The sequence below is a fragment of the Lagopus muta genome, chromosome Z, assembly GCF_023343835.1.
Source record: "Lagopus muta isolate bLagMut1 chromosome Z, bLagMut1 primary, whole genome shotgun sequence".
Lineage (NCBI taxonomy): Eukaryota > Metazoa > Chordata > Aves > Galliformes > Phasianidae > Lagopus > Lagopus muta.
The window spans coordinates 21,982,879-22,003,425 of NC_064472.1; the positions used below are offsets into that span (position 1 = coordinate 21,982,879).

At 39.6% G+C, this 20,547-nt stretch overlaps 1 protein-coding gene across 3 annotated transcripts in view; it reads left to right on the top strand.

Moving 5' to 3' along the window:
* The window catches only part of MAST4 (microtubule associated serine/threonine kinase family member 4), a 284,616-nt gene that overhangs the window by 50,792 nt on the left and 213,277 nt on the right, over positions 1-20,547 (top strand). For all 3 annotated transcript variants that reach the window (XM_048930615.1, XM_048930616.1, XM_048930617.1), the window contains exon 2: positions 12,655-12,808. In XM_048930615.1, coding sequence (XP_048786572.1) covers positions 12,655-12,808 — 154 coding nt within the window. The remainder of the gene's footprint in view (positions 1-12,654; positions 12,809-20,547) is intronic.

Sequence of the window (20,547 nt, forward strand, 5' to 3'; positions counted from 1 at the left end):
TAGTAATATGTGATTAGAAAAAATATATGATTTGGACATTCCTGCCACGTTGCAGGTAGTATAGAGCTTGTATACTAAGCTCTGCACTCTAGATATTTTAGTGAGATCCTTTGTGATACTGAAATAATCAAACTGCTACAATTTCCAAGGCAAACAGACCTTGTAATTTACAGAGCATTAAGTTATACCAAATTTTTAAGGAAGACTATTTAAACATCACAGAATCACAGAATGGCAAGGGTTAGAAGAGATCTCAAGGGTCATGAATCTCCAACCCCCCTGCCACATGCAGGGCCACCAACCTCCCCATTTAATCCTAGACCAGGCTGCCCAGGGCCCCATCCAATCTGGCCTTGAACACCTCCAGGCACGGGGCATCCACGACCTCTCTGGGCAGCCTGTTCCAGCACCTCACCACTTTCTGTAAAGAATTTCCCCCTGACATTCAACCTAAATCTCCCCTCCCTCAACTTAAAACCATTTCCCCTTGTGCTGCAGTTATCTACCCTTTCAAAGAGTTGATTCCCCTCCTATTTGTAGGCTCCCTTTAGGTACTGAAAGGCTACAATCAGGTCACCCCGCAGCCTTCTTTTCTCCAGGCTGAACAAGCCCAGCTCCCTCAGCCTGTCTTTGTAGGGGAGGTGCTCCAGTCCCCTGATCATCTTCGTGGCTCTCCTCTGGACCCTCTCCAACAGCTCCCTGTCTTTCTTGTACTGGGGGCTCCAGACCTGGACGCAGTACTGCAGATGGGGCCTCACAAGAGCAGAGTAGAGGGGGACAATCACCTCCCTGTCTCTTCTGGCCACCCCTCTTCTGATGGAGCCCAGGATCCCATTTGCTTTCTGAGCTGCAAGAGCACACTGCTGGCTCATATTAAGTTTTTCATCTATCAGGACCCCCAGGTCCTTCTCCACAGGGCTGCTCTCAAGGACTGCTTCTTCCAGCCTGTACGGATGCCTTCGCTTCCTCCAGCCCAAGTGCAAAAACTTGCACTTTGCTGTGTTGAACCTCATCAGGTTCACCCAGGCCCACCTTTCAAGTCTGTTGATGTTCCTCTGAATGGCATCCCTTCCTACTACCGTGTGAATCGCACCACTCAGTGCTCACCAATCTGTGTTGATAGGATATATAAACAAAATTCAAAAAGCCATGCAAGTGAATCTTTTCCTGTTAATTTTGTTTTTTTGATATGGGACTGAAGAAACCAGATTAGTTCTAGGCTGCGCTGTTTTTAAAGACAAGGGCAGTCGTTGCAATGTGAACAGGTTTTGCATCTGTCTTGTTTGCACTCTTCTGCATATACATACTGATGCATGTATTCTGTCAATCACAGTGTGTGGATGCATACTGCTATAATTCTCCTGTCTAAAAGGGACTAATACAGGAAGTTTTTTATTTAAGTAGGGATCCTTCATTCTTCCCCTCATCAGTGTTATTGTATTGAATAACTATATGGAAATTGGAATTGGAAAAGCCTTCATAAAGTGGCCAGGATGAGTGAAGTCTGCTGTAAGTTTTACAAAGAGAATATTTAGGACATGTGGGCAGTTACTTGCTTGAGTTACAGAAAAAATAGAAGGCTGGAATATTTCATATTGTCCTGAAACATTTCTGATTACGTTCTCATTTTGTCTTTTTTTTATTTTCCTTCCTGTAATATTTCTTGAGGTTGTCAAGTTTAGAAACAAAACAAACCAATTTTCCTTAAGCCATATAGTGTTAATAAATAATACTGGTTATTATAGACATGTGTAAATTGAAACTGACAAATGGCAGATGGTGGTAGATGTGAAATGCAGTGGAAGCAGTTAAAATTACAAACACAGTTCTTGACTATTGTCCTCAACTACAAATCTCTGCTGAATGCAAATTGGGTTGTCCTCCCCATGCCCCTTATATGCTTGCCCTTCTGATATTTTTTTGCTAATTGTGTTGGAGAGGCTACAAGAGAAGCATTTGAATTCTGTACTGCATGCCTACGGTACAACTATAAAGCTATCAGATGCCTTATTCTAGTTCACTTTCAAAACAGTTCAGGAAAAGGATTTTTTTAGTGGAAGCTATTGTTTGATAACTGCACGTGGTATCTTAGTGCTGAATGGGAAAAAAGAGATCAAAAAGCCCTTGTCTCCAAGGTCTCTTGTGGTGAGGCTGCATTATTTAAAAACTTAAGAACGTGTTAAAGGAAAACTCAGGGAAAAACCTGCATTTTTTGGAGCTGTGTCTGCTGTTTTCTGAGGTTAATTAAAAAGTATGAGGAGATGCACCTGCTTGTAATTACTAATTTGTGCTCAGTGTACACACACACATCATTTATACATTGATCAAGTAAAGCATTTCTTTTCAAAATCAGACTATAAATTAACAATGCAATTCTTTCACATAAATAATCTTGCTTTCATCTTGCATTGATTTATGGATCAGCTTCAGCTCCCATTACATGCTGAGAACCTTTTACTCCAAGCTCATTTCATCATGAGTTTCTCTCTTTTGTTTTGCACCTGCATTGCATAAATGTGTTGTCTTCCTTTTGATGTGTTATTCTTCATAGAAATGATTCTGAATTTGAAGCTTCATAGAGCCAAATGGATTATTTATTATTTTAGAGGTCTAAATAGGGATCAATAAATTCAGACTGTTTTTTCTTACGGTGTGTACAGTTGGGGCTTCTGTTTTTAAAAACTGGGTTATGTTGAACTGCAGTAGCCAGAAAACCCAGTTACCTTCAAATAGTGCATGGTAGTGCCTTGTTAGAAAGGTGCAATAGAAAGGTGTTTTCCATTAGTCAGAGGTAGAAGTTAATGAAAAGGAAATTTGTAAGTCACTGAGCAGGTCCTTCAAGCACTGTGTTACGGTGGAGCTCTGGCTACCCTTGTGGCTGCAGCTTTTCAGAGTGGCTGATCAAGCTGAGCCAGTCAGTGGAATGAGGAATGTTTCACCTTGCATTTTTGTTTCTAATTTCAGTGTAACGGTGAAAAGTGAGACCTAATTGAGCATGGATAGAGCAGATAGACTTGAATAAACAATTAGTTTTCTGAAGCCTCCAATGCAACAGAATAAATGAAACCTTTATAGGTAGTCCCGGAGCTCATTGGTGGGTGTGAATGGAAATAGATTTTATAAAGAACTAAACTGCTTTCACTTTATTAGTATTCATGGTATTAAAAAAAAAAAAAGAAAAAACATTCTTTTCAGAGTTATATTCTACTTGGAATTATTTTTTTCATGAGATGAATGATGGAGGTGTCAACAGCTGATGAAGATGAATAGGCCTTTTTCTTATGTATTTGAATTTTTATTTATGTATTTATTTATTTATTTGCAATTGAAAGTGACTTTGAAGGTTAGTTTGACTAAATTTTCGTTCTCATGTTAGACATCCAGGAAAGATATTTCAAAAAACCTATGTATGAGCAGCAGCACTGAAAATGTTTGATATAAGGATGTGCCTGTTGATGCTTGCACATACACAAAATATAAATACACATTTCTTTACATTTGTCATGGTTTTCTTGTGCTGTGAAAAGGATCATTAAAATACGCAAGAGTGAAAATTTTGCCAGTGGTATCTAAAAGTATCAAAGCCTTTTCCTACTTTCTAGTAGCTAATATTTTCTTTCATTGAGAAATTAAAAAAATGTGGCTAGTTAGATAGTTTTCTGTATAGCAGAGCATAGTGCACAGCACTGCTAATACTAGTAATATTTGTGCATATGAAGGTAAGAGTACGGCCACAAAATATAAAAGAATAAAAATTCTCAAAAAAAAAAAGAAAAAATGGGGAGGTTTTATTCAAGAGAAAGTGAGGAAATAATACTGTTGGGAACATAATATACATGTGCAAGGGATGCACAATATTGATCACTTGTTGAGAGTTGATTCCCTGTGCTTCTGCTGCGAGCTGGGTTGTGTTTCCTCTTCCACTTTCCAGGAATGGATAAATCAGTGAGAAGAGAACAGCTCTCCTGAGATGCATGCTTTGTGTTGTGAAGATATGATTCTGCTGTGCCAGGCCTGCCTGAGACACCTACTGCTGTGCTTGGCCTCTGTTTCGCTAGAAGGAGCGGAAAGGTTGCTGAAGTGTCCATGCTGATGATGAAGCCTTAAACCTGCAGCATCTTGTCGTTCTTCAGATGCTGCTGTATGTCTGGGTTTTCTTTCTTCTTCCATTTGCAAGTGTTGTGATTGCTTGCTGGGCCTTTGCAGGAGGCTGGTGTGGCAGTGGTCTCTGGCAGTGCTTCTTAGCATCACTAAATGCTTTTTCTTGCCAGGGTGTCCAGTGGGATGGGACTGAAGGGAGTATCCTTCCCGCTGAAAGGCAGAGCCATGTCCTGCTGCACATTGGGGCAGCAAAGGGCTGTTGTTATCTTTTGTCAGATCCCTTGAAGCTGTGGAAGCGTGGGTGAAATTGCAGCTCAGGGGAGCCATATCCCTGGGAGAAAGAAGGACTTCTGTTCATTGCTTGTACAGCAGAACTGAATAGATGCCTCTGATGCTGCTCTCTGTTTTTGTTTCCTGACATCATTCCAGTTTCCTTACAGTCTAGAATGTCAAGCCTGGTCCCCCTCTGCTCAGCCTGGTAGAGCCAGGAGCTTTGCTGTAGCCCTGTGCCAGCCCCTGCACTGTGTGGTGATGTCTCTTGCCCTTCAAGTTTGCCTTAGCTTGGAAGGGATCATGTTTTTGCTAGACATGAAGACCTTCATCACAGAATCACAGAATCACAGAATTGTAGGGGTTGGAAAGAACCTCCTGAGATCATTGAGTACAACCCCCCTGCCAAAGCAGGTTCCCTACAGCAGGTTTCCTGATTCCTGAGAAGATGCCTTTGTGAGTGTTGCATTAAGAAGAGTCCACTGCAACCAGGCTTTAAAATGTCCTGTGTGAGGCTTTCTAACCAGGAGCAGAGCTGCATTTATATTTCAGTCTGTATTCTGTTTATCAGCTCTTGTTGTAGGGACTTAGAAGAGACTTTCAGAACCTGCTGTTAATTTGTTTTAAATATGTGTTAGAATTGTGTGGACATGTCAGAGGAGACTTGGGCAGGCTGAGTTCTGTGAAGCAACAGCATTTGTAGTACAAATACTCTTGCTTCCTTTGTTAAGTGGTCAGGGAGCAGTCCATGCATCTGTCTGTGCTCACTTTCAGGAGCTGAAGGACTCAATCACGCTGAAACAAAACTGCTGCCTCTTCGCTGCTGTAAACTAATAATTGGCACAGATAACAGTGGTGATGCATATTTGTAGCCACTTCTTGGCCTTGAAGAACGCTTTGGAGGTTGTGCTTTGCTTTCAGTGTGATCATGTGAAAACACATTGAATGCAGGCTGATATTTTTTTCTTTAGACATAGTGATAGCTGACTCTTCATGTTCCATGTTTTTATGTTTAAATGCTCAGAGCTCAGATTGGCTTTCAAGAGGGATACAATAGTTTTAAAGGCAAATTTGCATTTCTTGAATGGGCATGAAGTAGCAATATATCAGAACATCTGTATTGATTCTTGGCAGAATATTTAAATTATTTCCTTACTATTTAATATAAGATAAATAAAAAAGTGCTATAGAAAAACATCATTGTTTGCTGATTCTGTTTATACACCATCATCTATTCAGCATAATAAATTAGACTATTTCAAACAGGAACTTCAGATTTTCCTGTTTGTGTGTCTAGGGTGTAAAATCAATAGTTAAAATGGTTTGAAGTGAAGCTTTGTGGATAGCAACTTTGAAATGCATTTCTCTTCTTTACCTTCTGTAGCAATTGGTCAGATCAGTACCATGGGATAGGCGTTACAACAAAGGCGTAATGGTGAAAGGGTTGGCACAATAGAAAGGTTCTATAAAGGAAGGGAAGGAGATGGCTCAATCGTATCAGAATTGCCTTTACCTGTGCTTCCTGGGCTGACTGGCCCCTTTCCCCAGTTACTCAATTAGTGGTTCAGGCCGTGTCTCAGCAGTTACCACACATGTTGGTAAAGACATGTTTGCAAGGTCAGCTGCAGGTTGTGTTCTTACGGAAAACGAGAACTGCTGTATGAATTATTAGCATGCAGTGTGGCTGTAAACAAGAATTTTCCTGCTTCTCACCTGTCTTCTTCAAGAGTGAGCTGAGGCCCTGGCTGATCTTCTGTCTGCATGGTAGCTGAGATCCCTGTCCTAAGAAGAAAACTGCAGGTCACAGATTGAAGTGAGATAGTCCATGGGTGAAGTCTTAAACGATGACAGGTGCCTTTCAGCTGGAGAACTTGAAAGGTTCTGAGATCAAGCTCCAGTGATATTCACAGGTCATTCCCTTGGAGGAGGGTGGGAAGGCAGTCCCAGAGTTGAGAACTGTGGGATGAGTACCCGTTTTCCTACTGATTATATGAAGTGAGAAAGAAAATCTGTTTGTTTTCAAAGAAGTGCAGTAAGAAAAGGGGCAGGAAATAGGATCTTTCCATGTCCTTTGAAAGCCATGTGACCTGGACTTCCTCAGTATCTTGTCTTCCCTGTCATTATCCTTGGCTTCTGGAAGCGGTGCTAATTTTTGGAGAAGTGTTTCCTTTTTACTTTGTGTGGAGTTAGTTTATTGGTGACTCTCTGCTCTGAAAAGACTGCTATGAGAGCTGTGAATATTCAAAATAGTTGCATGGTTCTCTAAATCTTCCTCAAGACTGAGATTGATCAACATCTCTTGTTGCAAAGGGGATGTAGAATGATCTAGTCAGGTTGAGCGGGTGCTGCTGATGATCTTGTTCTGCCATACTGTTTGACAGTGTTTTCTGGATACTCTGTTTTCCCATGTGATCACTGTTAGCATTGCATCTAGAAACAAAGTCCATCAGAGGGTGGTGAAATTTGACTAAATGCAGTAGGTCTGCTCATCACAGGCATGAGTTGCTGCATCTTGTTTGCAGGAAATTGATTCTCACCTGTGTGCTTGGAATGGTCCTGTAAGACAGAGACCCATTGGTATCTACAATGCCTTGTGCTGTAGTGTTTCTTTCTCAAGTCTAATTTTGCTCTACTGTAGGGCCACCAGGCAGCTGGAGTAACTAAAGTGCAGTATGTTCTTACTAGGCTGATTTAAAAAAAAAATTTTTTTTAACAAATTCTAAGATGCCTTTGGTTTTTGCAAGGTATCTGTATCTTATCTATTAATAATAGATTAATAGTTCTGCTTGTCTGTCAGGGCAGTTCATCAAAGCTTATATGTGTGTTCCAACTTTAATTGTATTTAGAGAGAGAGAGAATATTTAAGTGTTAAGAGCATGCTTCTCCCCTATACTCAAAATAAATTGTCAGTTTCCTTCAAAAAAAAAAAAACAACAAAAAAACAACCAAACAAAAAACAAACAACAACAAAAAAACACTTTGCTGGGGCTATTTTGTTTCAGCATCTGTGCTTAAAATGCTCTCAAAGCCAGAGAGAGGTATGTTATACTATAGGAAACCCAATGTGAATGTGAAGAAATTGATTGATTTATGTTCCCAGCGGCCTGGGACTCTGTTGATCTGCTTATTAGTAGAATTTTGTTTTGGAACTTCTGATTGATAATCACCATAGATGAAAGATTTCAGGTGATGGATCTCATGTGGATTGGTACCCATCTGGTAGAAGCTTAATGTGGGTGATAGTGCACTGAGTTTTTATGGAACATTAACTTAATATGCACATAAGACACGACCTGAGGTATAGCAGAATTTTTCAGTGTTTAAGAAATTAAAATCCTTACTTGAACACCTTTGTATTTTTGGATGGAATACCTAAGTTTCCCTGTTTCTTTGGGAAGAATATTGTCTATGGAACAATTAGGGGAGACTGAGGGTGAAGTATTTTGGACAATAATACTGTGTGTTTAAACACTGGGTGTTTAAAAAGAAAAAAAAACAGTAGAAGAAAACAAGAAGACAAGTGTAGCTGAGCAGATAACTTGAATTCTCATTACAGTGTCATTTCATTGAAACAAAACCATTGAATCAAATCTCAGCAACGCTGAACAGCTTATTTTTCTTGTTCTGGTGTTACCAGTGTAATTGCATTACCTTAGCCTCATTCACCTTCTTGTAGCATGGATTTCCTCTCTTAAAATCTGCTGCTTTCTTTCTGGCTGTTTCACATCTGATTATACACTCTGCTCAAATTACACTTCTAAATACTGTTGCTAAGTCTTATTTTGAACTGGTTGTTATGTCCTTAATTTTTGTTAGGACATGTGGGCTGATGTAATGATATGATTATCAAGCAGTGAATTAATTCTAGCTGTAAATATACCGTGCTAGACAGCTGAGTTTAATTCTACTAAGGTTTTTTGAAATATGAACATAATCCTTTCTGAATAGGTGAGCTGTTAATAGTCCATGGCTAGTGTGGTATGAGAATAATTTTCTTTAGAAGAATGTAGCTGATTTTATTCATACAGAAAATGAATAGTTTCAAAATACAGAGGAAAAAAGTAAACAGGGTCTGAGGACAAATTTATTCTATCCTGATTCCCTGGTGGAAATTGCTGTGCAACTAGAAGAGACTGTCACTCAGTTTCCATTCCTGTTTGTAAAGGATCTCCAAATGTACAGGTGAAAGTTTTTTTGATAATTCCTTTGTATGCATTTTTTAAGCCTTTCTCCTCTAATGATACATTCTGTTCCTTTTTTGTAAGGTTCATGATGTGGGAAGAAGAGTGTTCTGTGAAAGCAGTTACCTGCTAAATTTTATCTTCTATAAGAAATTCAGCACATCTACAACAAAATCAAGCATCTTTTTTCAGGAAATGTATGGAAACACATTTGAGGAATGTTCTACTTGCCTAGGAGTTTGCTGCATGTTTTCTGCCTCTCACAATGTGCCTTTGTCAGAAAGGAATTACTCAGTGTTTAACACATTGGGGGGGGGGGGGGGGGTGCGGTAATTAATTGTGCATTTGTGAATACTAACAGTAGAGTTAGTCAAACAGCCTGAGTGCAATAATAAGGCAGTGGGGCTGAATATATACAATAGCCAGAGCCTCAAGGTGTAATATGGATGTCTATTGGAAAATGCCTGCAGGGAGCAGCTGTTGTATCTCTTGCAACTTGCTGTCAAGTAAGCTTTATAAAAATAAAAAAGAGCAACCAACCAAGCTACAGTTCTCTTATTGTGCTTGTGTGCCATCCAAAATTGACACGTCTGGATATTTAGTAAATGTGAAATACCCATGGAGTGGTGATTGCAGTTAGGCAGTGGTGTTTGACATACTGAGCAGAGGCTGCTTGAGTAAAATTATTTAAAATGGCCCTGGTATAATTCCAGCACTTTCCTTCACTGAGATAACTGCTTTCAAGTCTTAAGAGCAATAACACAGAATCTGAACCTGATAACAAGCACAATGTGAATTTTCATAGTGTTCAGCTTTTCAGGAGGTCTTTCAAATAAGTATTAACAAGTTTGGATACATCTTTTAATAATCTGAGCTTGTCAAAATCTCAGCACTAAACAACCATAGTGTCAGTATGTCTGAATTGGCTGTTTTGTGAGAGATGAATGTGTGCCATGTTGCAGATGTTCAGATTCAGCTTTGTGCTTCAAGGAAGCAGAACTTACTAAAACTTTCTTTGTTGGTTTCACTTGAATTTGAATGCCTTACCTGGCAGGAGGGGAAAGCAATTTTGCTGAAGACACAAAGCCTTTTAGTCTCCTATATAGGCTTTTATCTGGAGTCTGAATTCAGTCTAGAAGGACCGTCTTGGTCAGGCTGGCTGGTCAGATGCCCGTTCAGTTTTGAGAGGTCTTGTTCGGGACGAACTTGTAAGCCTGGCTGCTGGCTGCAAACCGTTTTCCTTATGCTTCCCGAGCACCAGACTTAACTATATCAAGGCTGTTAAAGAGGCTTGTGTCTGCTGTGACATCAGTTATGAGGTACAGAGGACTTTCAAATACATGCTCTGCATGTTACAGACTTACTTTGTTCTTTGGAAGCAAAAATCTGAGCCTCTGGATAGTGGATTTTTTTGAATCTATGTGTGGCTACATTTCTTAAAGCAGGAGTTGATCACAGTATGAAAAGGCCAAATATCATATGCTTGTATTCTTTCTTTGGAGCACTAGACTGTATAGTGTTTTTTGGTGTAGTTGCTGCAGGTGGGATAGGTTTCTCAACATCTAGCTGAAACACAGCTGACAGCTGTGTGTAAGTGTAGGCTACAGTACTGCTCCTGCATTAAAATGAAATTCTGCGCCCAAAAGTGTTTATCAGAAAAACCTAATATTGCTGTGATACTTTGGCTCTGAATGTATCATAATCAAGAGTAGCTATTTGTGTTTTGTTGTCTCCATGTAATGTAACCTTATTTGTCTTCAACCGAATCTGAATTTCATCCTGTTGTGTTCAGTAAATGGTAAATTTCAGAAACTGCATTTAATTCCCATGTGTTCCATGTCTGAAAATTGCCTGGGAACTTCCAAGTGGACAAAACCAGGAAAAGCGTTTGTAGCACAGCTTCTCCCCAGTTTCTTGTGCTTTCTTTTCCTCCCAAACCTGGTTCCCAAGAGCCTCCCATGCAGGACTTCAGTCACGGTCATGTTGCATTGGGTTGCGATTACTTCCCTGAAGCTGGTTACTTCTGTCTCAGCAGCCAGGACCTAGTCTCCAGCTGCATGTCTTCTTTCTTTCCATGCAAGCGATAAAGAGAAGTTTCTGTGCCTGTATTCTGTAAATCATATCAAACAAATTTTAGTTGATAGAGGCAATTAATAACACAGAGGTGGTTTCACAAGAGAGTGGTAGTTGGGTGCTGCTGTTGAAATGATAGTGGGTTGATATTTAAACAGCCTCAAAACAGCTTTCAAAAATGCTTTTCTGAGACTGCCAATTTGGACAGTGGAAAAGTGATTTGTAAGCCTAGACAGTGCTGTATTGCTCTGAACTGTAGTCTCATTTTAAAGCTTCCTCCAAAACCATGCGTGCTTTAGTGAAAGCTGTGAAAAAGGAACACAGCTTAACTGGAAATAACAAATTGTGTAATCAGAACTACGTATCATAGGATACCCAAGTGGAGGCTTTACTGTGTGAGAGAGTCCTGATCTGTCTGGTAGACTGCAGTGCTGCTGTGCAGGGAGCTGAATGCCTTTGTTTTTGTGTGTAAAGCCTTAACCTTATGCAAGAGAGAAGATGTGAAGTATGGCTGGTTGTCTTGAAGACTGAGCCTGTTTTAAGAGAATGCATGAATATTTGCCAGTAACATTTAAAAGCTTGATGGGATTGTGTCATTGTCAAATGCGTGGAGTTGAGCATGAGCAGTCCTTGCTGTCCATCTGAAAGTGAATAGTTTAAATTACTGCAGACCCTTTGAGTATTTGTTTAATAGGTTCCTTCTAAGTCTCAAAATTATGTTTCTTAGAAACTGGTAGACAAATGCGTGGTGATTTTGCCAGCTGTTGTCAGTCATTTCCTTTTGAGTGCAACAGATTTGTAAATTTGCATTTTGAGTACCTTAGCACTTGGAAGTATTTGTGAAATACTTGCGCTCATGAATGATAAATGATGGAAAAGGTTGCTTAAATATTCTATGTGACCCCCCAAGTCCTGTCTGATTTAGGAAATTACTGTAGACAGGTGCTTTGAGTTCATCAGTCACTTCAGTGTTTGTCTAGAACATGAATGAATCTTAACATGCTGAGGGAGCAGATTCAGAAACAGCTATATTGGTGTTTTGGAGCTGTGTTTGTGTCTACAAACACCTTCAATGAGCTTCATATTTGATTTGAAAACAAAGCAGCTCAACCTCCACCCACCCTACATATCTGAAATAACAAGTGCAAGTAAATTCTAAACGTAGGGAATTTAAAATGCTTTGCAGGGCACGTAATAGTTCTCTGTGCAATTTACTTTAAACAAAAATGAACCTTCACTCTGTATCTCCCAGGGTGATAGTGGTGACTTTGAGTCCTTCTTTTCTGTGGACAGTGTGGATGAAGCAGTCAAGTATTTACTCAATTCTTTTTTTTGTTCTGCTTTTGCTAATTTAGCCAAGTATTAAGACATCAAAAGTACTCTCAAAACAAGAGGCCTAGAATGTTGTATAGAAATGATGAGAGGAACAGAATTTGAAGGATGAGGCTTTGTATTTACGCTAATTTGAAGTCAGTGTGAATGAATGCTAGCTTTTTAAACAGAATAATTTAGACAGATTTTTTTTTTTCCCCAATGACAGTGAAAAATGTGTTTTTCAGTAATTTCACTAGTCTGGGAATGGTTTGCAGTTTGTTGATAGCACAATGCCACCTAGCGACTACTCAGATAAATCTGTGAAGAGATTGCCTTGGTCAGATGGTTCACAGTTGCAAAGAGGTTGTTTTGTGGAAGATCGTGTTCCTTCATGTCTTCCTTCATGTCTTGAGATCAGACTATGGGAAATAATTCTCTTAGTGCAGGAGTGCAGCAGGATGTGCTATAAAGTGTATGAGAGGAGGATGGCTTCATACACAGCCAGCTGCAACTTTGGCACTTGCAAAATTCTTGGTTTGTGCAACTGTAAGATCTTTTAAATCACTTTTTGTTTCCCAATTCTGTAATAACTTTTATGCAAAGGAAAATAGTCTTCTTTAAATTTCTTTTTGGTGATTTTTTTTTTAACCCCTTTTACTCCCTCAGTTAATGTAAATAATCACCATTTTCTTTCTTCCCCTGCATTTCTTTGCAGCTTGATCACATACTGTCCCCACCACCTATGCCTTTTCGAAAATCCAGCAATCCAGAGGTCTTATCTGGCCCCGGAAAGTCTTTCAAATATAAGAGGCAACTGAGTGAAGATGGGAGACAGCTCAGAAGAGGAAGCCTTGGAGGAGCTCTGACTGGTGAGTTTGGGGTGTGGGCTCTGCCACCTGGAGGTGTGGCAGATGTAGTGCTGATGGCACCTTGATCTGGCCTTGCGGCCAGACTCTGGAGGAGCTGTATCCCCACCTGAAGCTTCTATAAAGTCTCTTCTATGTTTGATCCCTCATAATCGGTGAGGTGAGCTTATTCTTGAGACTCTCTCTTTGTGGAGTGCTGACAGTGCAGCCTGAAAGTACTCTGTTTCTTGAAATTTCCATGAAAATTTGGCAGACTGGCAGTTTAAGAGTTATTTGAGATACGCTTGCATGAATTCATCCATAGGATTTGCATATGTCTTGTTTCCTCAAAGAGCTGAAGTACACAGATAGTCCCTTTAGACTGATTCATTAAAGAAAAAGCAGTTTGGTCTCATTTATCTGGTGGATCCTTCCCTCCCATAAACAGCTTAGCCCTTGGCGTGGACCATGGCTTCTGTTCTGCAAAGGCATCCATGATAGCAGGTAGGCAGGGCCCCCTTGCCCTGATGTCCCTGTGTGCTGCAGTGGAAGATGTACAGTGCAGAAGTTGTGACTGTGACCTGAGAGTGTATGGCTGTGATGCTTGCTGAAGAGTGCTTGTTATTGAATGTGTGAGTGAAATGAACATGAAAACATGGGGACAAGTTGCATATTCTAGATAAAAGAATTTTTAACTCACTGGAACCTAGCAATTAAATACATTCCTAAAATGCAAAGTGAGAGGGACAGTATGTGTCGGTGAATTTTCTGAAATTGATAAAGTTGTGGCACAGTATCTTGTTTTGTCCAGGTTTCATCTGGTAGCAGATGAAATTCAAAGGAGGGAAAGCTGAATTGGCGTGTATGTGTGATGAGATTGTCTCCTGTCTCTGAATTGTATACAGTTGAAAGGCAGTTTTACTTGGGAACGAAAAATGGCAGATATAGCTAACCTTCCTCAGTGAACTTTTGTGAAGTACTTTTAAAATATTTGCTTTTCTAACTGACTTCTCACCCCTCTCCTTGTCATTATGTTGGAAAAAGCCCCAGAAGCTAATACAGTACTTCTTTTATGTAGTTTGTAGTTTAATGTCGTCTACAAAGCTGCGAAGTAGTGACAAGTGTTTTAAGAAGATCGCTTCATCATGAGTTGTTTTATGAGGATTTTTTTACAGCAATCTAGTAGTATTTCTGATCCACATGGTCTTTAGTGAGACGAGTGACTTGCAGCACTGTGACATGTTTGATTTTTGTTGACTGTATCAGTGAAGTCTCTAGTGTCTCTGTTACTTTTTGAAAAACTTGATGTGAGGACCACGGTGGTGTTTTCCTGACAATGGAAATTGCCAGCACATTACTTATTATTTTAGCAGGAGTTGGTGTGGGTTTTTCATTTTATTTTTGTTCGACTTTAAATTAGGCTAGTGGATTCAAAAATTGAACTTTCCTGCATAAACCCTCCAGCTAATGAGGAGAAGGCAGCCTAATCAAAAACAAATGAAGCAAGTGTGCTCTGCAGCTACACTCCACAGTCTTTATCTCTGTGCCTGAATTATTGCTTGAGGTTTTTATGAAAGGAAACGGATATACTTTTTGTCTGCTTGCAATGTATTGTGTGGAGTTTTCTATCAGGATTTGGGAATATGGTGTGCAGTGATGTTAAACTGCTTTATTACTAATGCACTTTCAGTGAACCTGAATACCCTAGGGCTTTAGATTAATAAAATACTTGAAATATCTTAACAGCTTTACAATACTGATTAAACTAATCAAAGTCATTCTGATGACAAAAAGTCCTTATCAGGATACAAAACAAACAAACAAACAAAAAAACCTGGTGCTGCAGATACAGAGAACCACTTCCTCAAATTGTTTAAAAATGCTCAGAAAACTGAAGTTAATTGTTTTAATGTTACCTTGGATTTGTATTTGTCCACCTCTTCTGGCATAATTAAATTTCTGAATTATTTGTAGTTTCTTCCATGCTGAACTGTTGACAGGTGGTTCGAAACCACAAGTGTCACAACATGACTTAAAAAAAAATAAAAAATGAGGTGGTGATGTCAAATTATAGAATATCACGGGGTGGGAGGGACTCACAAGCCCTGACATTGAAGTGAGTAATTTTACTGACTTGTCCTTGCCCTTGGCTTGGGTTAATTTCTTCTCTCATGCATTTCTTCCTTAATTTCTCTGAGTTTCCACTTGTAAAAAGATGCAGATTGTCCAATAAGGAAAAAGTCTAACAGTGAATCCTGTAAAATGGTTTGGAGTGGTATTTTTTGAATACTGTAATGTATAGTCTCTGCTTGTATCATTCAAAAATGTTAGCTTTACTAAACTTCAAGAAATACAGAATGTAGGAGTAAGTAAAGCAAGAGAAGATTCCTAGTTAAAAACTTTGCAGGATGTGCTTATGCTGATGCTCATTGTTCACTCCAAGTGTTAGGAAAGCTGTTAATTGTGTTTTCTTATTTTGTCTTTCCCTTCTCCATTAACAATACAGAATTAGTGTGCCATAAAGTGTTAGTAGTATTAATTTTTTATTTATGTTTTTATTGTTAATTTATACAAACCAGGATATTTCAAGTCCTGCAGGGCTGAATACTAATAGATATAAATAGAGGTGTTTTTCACCTCTGGGAATAGATACCAAATAAATGAGTTTATTGGGCTTTACAAGGAGGAATAATGCTATGTGCGACATACGAGAAGAAATAAAATTTGCATTGTTGTAATATATTGGATGAAATTTACAAAACTTGAAGGATTTCAGTTAATGAGAGTCTATTGCTCTGAATAGGCTCAGGTAATTTAGCCTACTTATTTAAAGTCATGGGGCAGTGAGAAAAACTGAGAATGATGTACGAGATGATCTTTCAAATAGAATATCAACACAAAGGATACAAAATCGGTATATTTGGAGGAGAGCTAGGATGGAGACTGAGCTTACATTTAGCATTGTTTTGGGGAAGCTTGCACCCAGCATTTTTTTTTTTTTTCCTGAACTGCGCTGTTTTAAACAATCTTTACTTAATCTGCATCCCCAAGGAAGGGAAGGAGGATTGAAAAGAGAGGCAGAATTTGGAATAAAAAGAGTTTACTGGATGTTCCCTGATACTAGCCTAGCAAATGTACTTTGATTGCTCTTGTTGTGAAGTACCAGCAGTACTGCTTAATAGAAAGAAACGAATGGCAAACAGTATTTTGCAGTTGAAGTTGCTAAGCAGAAGCACTCATAAGTTCAGCAACTTCAGAGCAAAATTATTTTCTACTGGCTAACTTGGAAGCAATTTGTGACCAGCTCCTTTTCTGTTTTAAAATACCAAATGTTTCCAAATTGTTATAAAGTTTGGGGAGCAGAATTGCCTATGCATTCTCTGGACTCCTGGTTTGTTGCAGTACACCTGCACACAGTTACTGGGGGACTTGCTCTGCATTCAGTGTTTGCCTTCCTTCCTCTCTGCTGTTTCTGCATACTGGCCCCTGCCCCATTCCCTTTCTACCTTCCCTTCATGCATATTTTTCTGTAAGGTGTTGGCTGCATTCTTTACCTGAAAGTAAATTGGAGCTTGGAGTTCTGCTTATGCCAAAGATTGTATAAAATATGATCCTTGTACAGTCTATGCAGCTGCTTGTGTAATAGTTCTTTCTCAAAGATAGAGGAAAGAGGTCTGTGATTCTGAACAGTGCTGCTGCCCTTTGTGTGCCATGGTGATGATGATGCAGGCAAAGCCTGGTCAGATGGGGTCAGCTCTGCTCTTCTCAAGGCAGTTGACTCCTGTGTGAATGTAAATACCTCTCCCCCTTGCTTTTTAGTTGTCTTCTTAAGGATTCCAAGCAATGTACAGTCTTGCACTTTAAAACTTTTTTCTGATCAGGAGAAAAGATGTTTAATTAAAAAGCTGCTTTTCTGCAGTGGCTGGTTTTCTTGATCTCTGCAAACATCAAAGGGCTGTCTACATGCAGAGGGGTTTTGGCTTAAATTGTCTGCAGATTTTAGTTTGCTGTGTTCAGAGAAGCTTAAATAGAATTCAGAAAGTAATGTGGAAGGCTGAGAAATTAGATGAGCTTTTACTATGGAGGAAGTTAACCTGGGAAATCACTCAGACAAGCAAATTGAATTGGCCTTGCTTTCATATCCCATTGCTGCTCAACTTGCACTGCAGTGTGTGGTGCATCTCTGTTCAGTTTCCTCAACTGCTTTGATATTACGTTTGCAGATTGCTATCTTTCTTTCTACTTCTGCATTGCATGAATTCACATCACTGGCAAGAGCTTGCATTTTGCGGAATGCTGCAGCTAATCCAGTTGTGTCCTGTGCTTCACAGTTAGGTATATAAAAAGAAAGCAACCAACCACTAAACTTTGTTACTTATATTTTGAACCTTTTATCTCGCCTCCTGTTATCTCATCAATAATTGCCTGGAAACAGACTTGCTGCTGGGCTAATTGTCTCTAATTGTGGTAAAGCTGTTATCTTGCTAACCATAAATTGATCTTACACAAATACTAGTGAGATAATGCATACATTTTTCATTTTACATTGTCTTTAATCTGAACATCCTGCAGCACTTTTCATTAATGAACGTAAGTCATTATCTAGTGATGAACTAAAGACTAAGAAATTTTGGAATGCATGTATTTTTCTTTGTTTAATGTTTCTGCTTTGATCAGCTTCCCACATCTAAGCCATCACTCATCTAAATGTTGCCAGCAATGATTGCTATTCCCATATTACTAATCTGTGATTGATTTGAAATCAATCTGGGTAGTCTCAGTCTGATTTTTTTGCATTAGAGTTTCATCACTCGCACTAATTAGCAGAAAGATCAGTGTTATGGGCCATGAAGAACAAGCTGTTCTTTGTTATCTAGGGTTTGGCATCTGCTGGCAGGACTTGCAGGCTGTCCTGCTGCACGTAGGGGGAGCAGCTAACAGTGGCAGGAATTTGGAGTTCTGGTCTTATGCTGTGGAGCATTTCTCATGAATATTGCTGATAATGCAGATTAGCTCATTAAACCTTAATGTGGGAGGCTAGGTACAACTTGATGGCTGTGGAGAGTTTGCCATGAAATCATGGAGGATACTTTGAAGCCTTGTTGTCACTGCTACCTTTCCATTCTCTACAACACTTCATCATAACTGGGATGTGACTGTGTTACTGACAGCATTTTTAGGGATTGATCTTTATCAATAATGGCCAGTTGGAGGACATGAGGCGTTCCTTATTTCATCTTTACTGTCTCTGAATTGCTTACTGACTTCCAGCCTGAGCAACAGCGCCCCCGTCACTACGTGGAAAGCAGTGACTTCACCCCAGACGCTACCGTTGCAGGGGCGTTGTTTGAGAACCTTGTTGCCATGGATACGGGGCAAAGATGGCTGTGTGTACCGGCGCCCTCTCGGGCATCCCCTTCGTTAGGAAACCTTATCTTCTGATCTTGCTTCCCTTCACACATGAGGCCAGACGTAGGTTTCAAAGTACTGTTCTTGATGGTGGAGGGTGGTTGTTTTGGGACGTTCTTTCCTGCTGGCAGCAGTGAGGAGGCCTGTGGTGCCAGGCCGACGCCATCGGGCCGCAGTGGGGGCTGAGGAGGGGCGTCTGTGCCCAGCACAGCGGCGTGCTGTGTGGCGGGGACAGGGCGCTCGTCATCCAGGCTCACTGCCTGCCCTGGGCTCCTCTCGAGCCCTCTGGGCGCCTTAAGTACTTCATGACACATTGTATCACATGTTAAACTTCTTCTGCAATTGGTAGAAAGAGAGAAGCAAGCTTTTCTGTGATTACATACGTGAGAAAATTATTTTTTAAAGCGTGTACTATAAGGCTGTCTTCTACTGATAAAATATGTATTTTTAAATCATTCTCGGTGCGCTAGCGCTTGAGATGACATTAGGTTGTATTTATCATTGTCAGTTACCTTTGTCGTTTAAGGCTTCAGTCAACCTGTGTAGTTCAGTTGATTTTGCTTCCCTGTGTGCCTAGGAAGATGATTTCCATATTCTTTGACATGTCTGGATTCTGCATCATGTAATAGTCTCAGATGAGAACAGGAGATATTGTATTCCTGTCTCATTATTTTGCCTTTAACTCCTCAATTGCTGTTTAATCGGACTTGTATCATCAGAACATAAGAAGTTGATTGTTGCTGAGATCAAAGCAAACCACAGCAGTAGAGTGCCTAATTAGCAGATGAATTTGCAAGTTGCCTGTTTTGAAAGGTGGAGAAGTAGAGTTTAGACCTTCTCAGGATTTGCTATAAAAGCAGCTTGAGATTTGTTTAAACAGTCACTTTTCATTGTGGAAAAATAAAACAAGGAAAGAAAGGAGAATATGCATGGTAAATTTCTGAGGTTTAAGCTGCAGCCTCTTAAGAAATACCCCAGCATCTGTTGAATTAGATCGTTCAAGTCCCTGCAGCGGTGCAGCTGTAGAGGCACATGTGAAAGAACTTGCCTGGACTTAGTTAATTGATTGGGTTTAACAAGCTGTTTAAGTAAAACTGAGCATTGTGATGATGCAATCTTTACTGCTGCTGGTACCTGAGCTCCTTAGTGCCCAACTCTATTTGCATCATAATTCCACACCAAAACAGCATTACTCATACTTGTTTAAGTCTTCTCATTTCAGCTCTGTGCTCTATCCAGTGTCAGCTTCTTACCGTCACTAAGCAATTGCTGTGACCAATTGTGAAGGGAAGTTGTACTTACTTAACCAAGGCAGGTGCTTTAACGTGAGTTGGATGTACAGCTGAAGAATGCTTAAGAAGAGAGGAAGGCAGTTTTTGTGTGTAATCCTTGTTGAGTTTTCAAATTAAAAGCTTTATAAATATTTCCTAATGAAGATGGGAGGAGGCATTTCTTGTATTTAAGAGATCAGCTCTTGAATTTTGTGGCTCCTGAAAAAGAAAAAGGGGTAATATTAGACATATTTAGAGTATGGGGAAGGGCCACCTCACTTCATGCTTGCGGTGATTAGGGGTTTAAGCTTAAGCTAAACAAGAGTAGATTTGAATTAGATATTAGGAGGAAATTCTTTACTACAAAAGTTGTGAGGCACTGGAAAAGGACATTGATAAGCTGTGGATTCTAAAATCCCTGATCTAGTGGATGGTAATTGATTATGAATGATTTGTCAAAATAAAAATGTAATTTCATGGAATATCTGTTAGCAGAGGAACTTTTACTAACTAACATGTGAACAGGATTCTATTTTGTATCTTGAGTGTCTTTCTGCTGCTGAAATGGGTTGAAAGAAGTTGCTTACAAGTGTGAAACGTTTTCTCTTAGTCTGGAAACAGGTCTAAATCTTCATCCTACTGGTTTCTGCTGTCCAAACTGTGTCCATTTTTAAAGTTGCAGTTGTGTCTTAATTTTGCCTTTGATGGGCCACATTTATTTAATATATGGTCAGATATCACTTCTTCAGCTAATTTTAGAAAGTGAAACCAAGATTTTAAGAGGGATTCCGTGGTGTATCAAAAGTGTAAAATACATAATCACCTTTTAATAGGATTTCTTACAGAGTCTCCTTGTACAGTAACAAAAGAAATGATAATGGAGTCAGTTGAAATTCTAGGCTTAACTGAGTGATATTATGCTTAGTGGACAGATTGCTTAAAATAAAAAGTTCACCTCTTACATCAGGCTAGGAAATTGGCATTGCCTATTAACTTTAACCATGTGCAGCTGATAATATGCTTAACATGCAAATTTTCTGAAGTAGTAGGCAATAAATGAGGCATGAATAAAACAGTAACTCT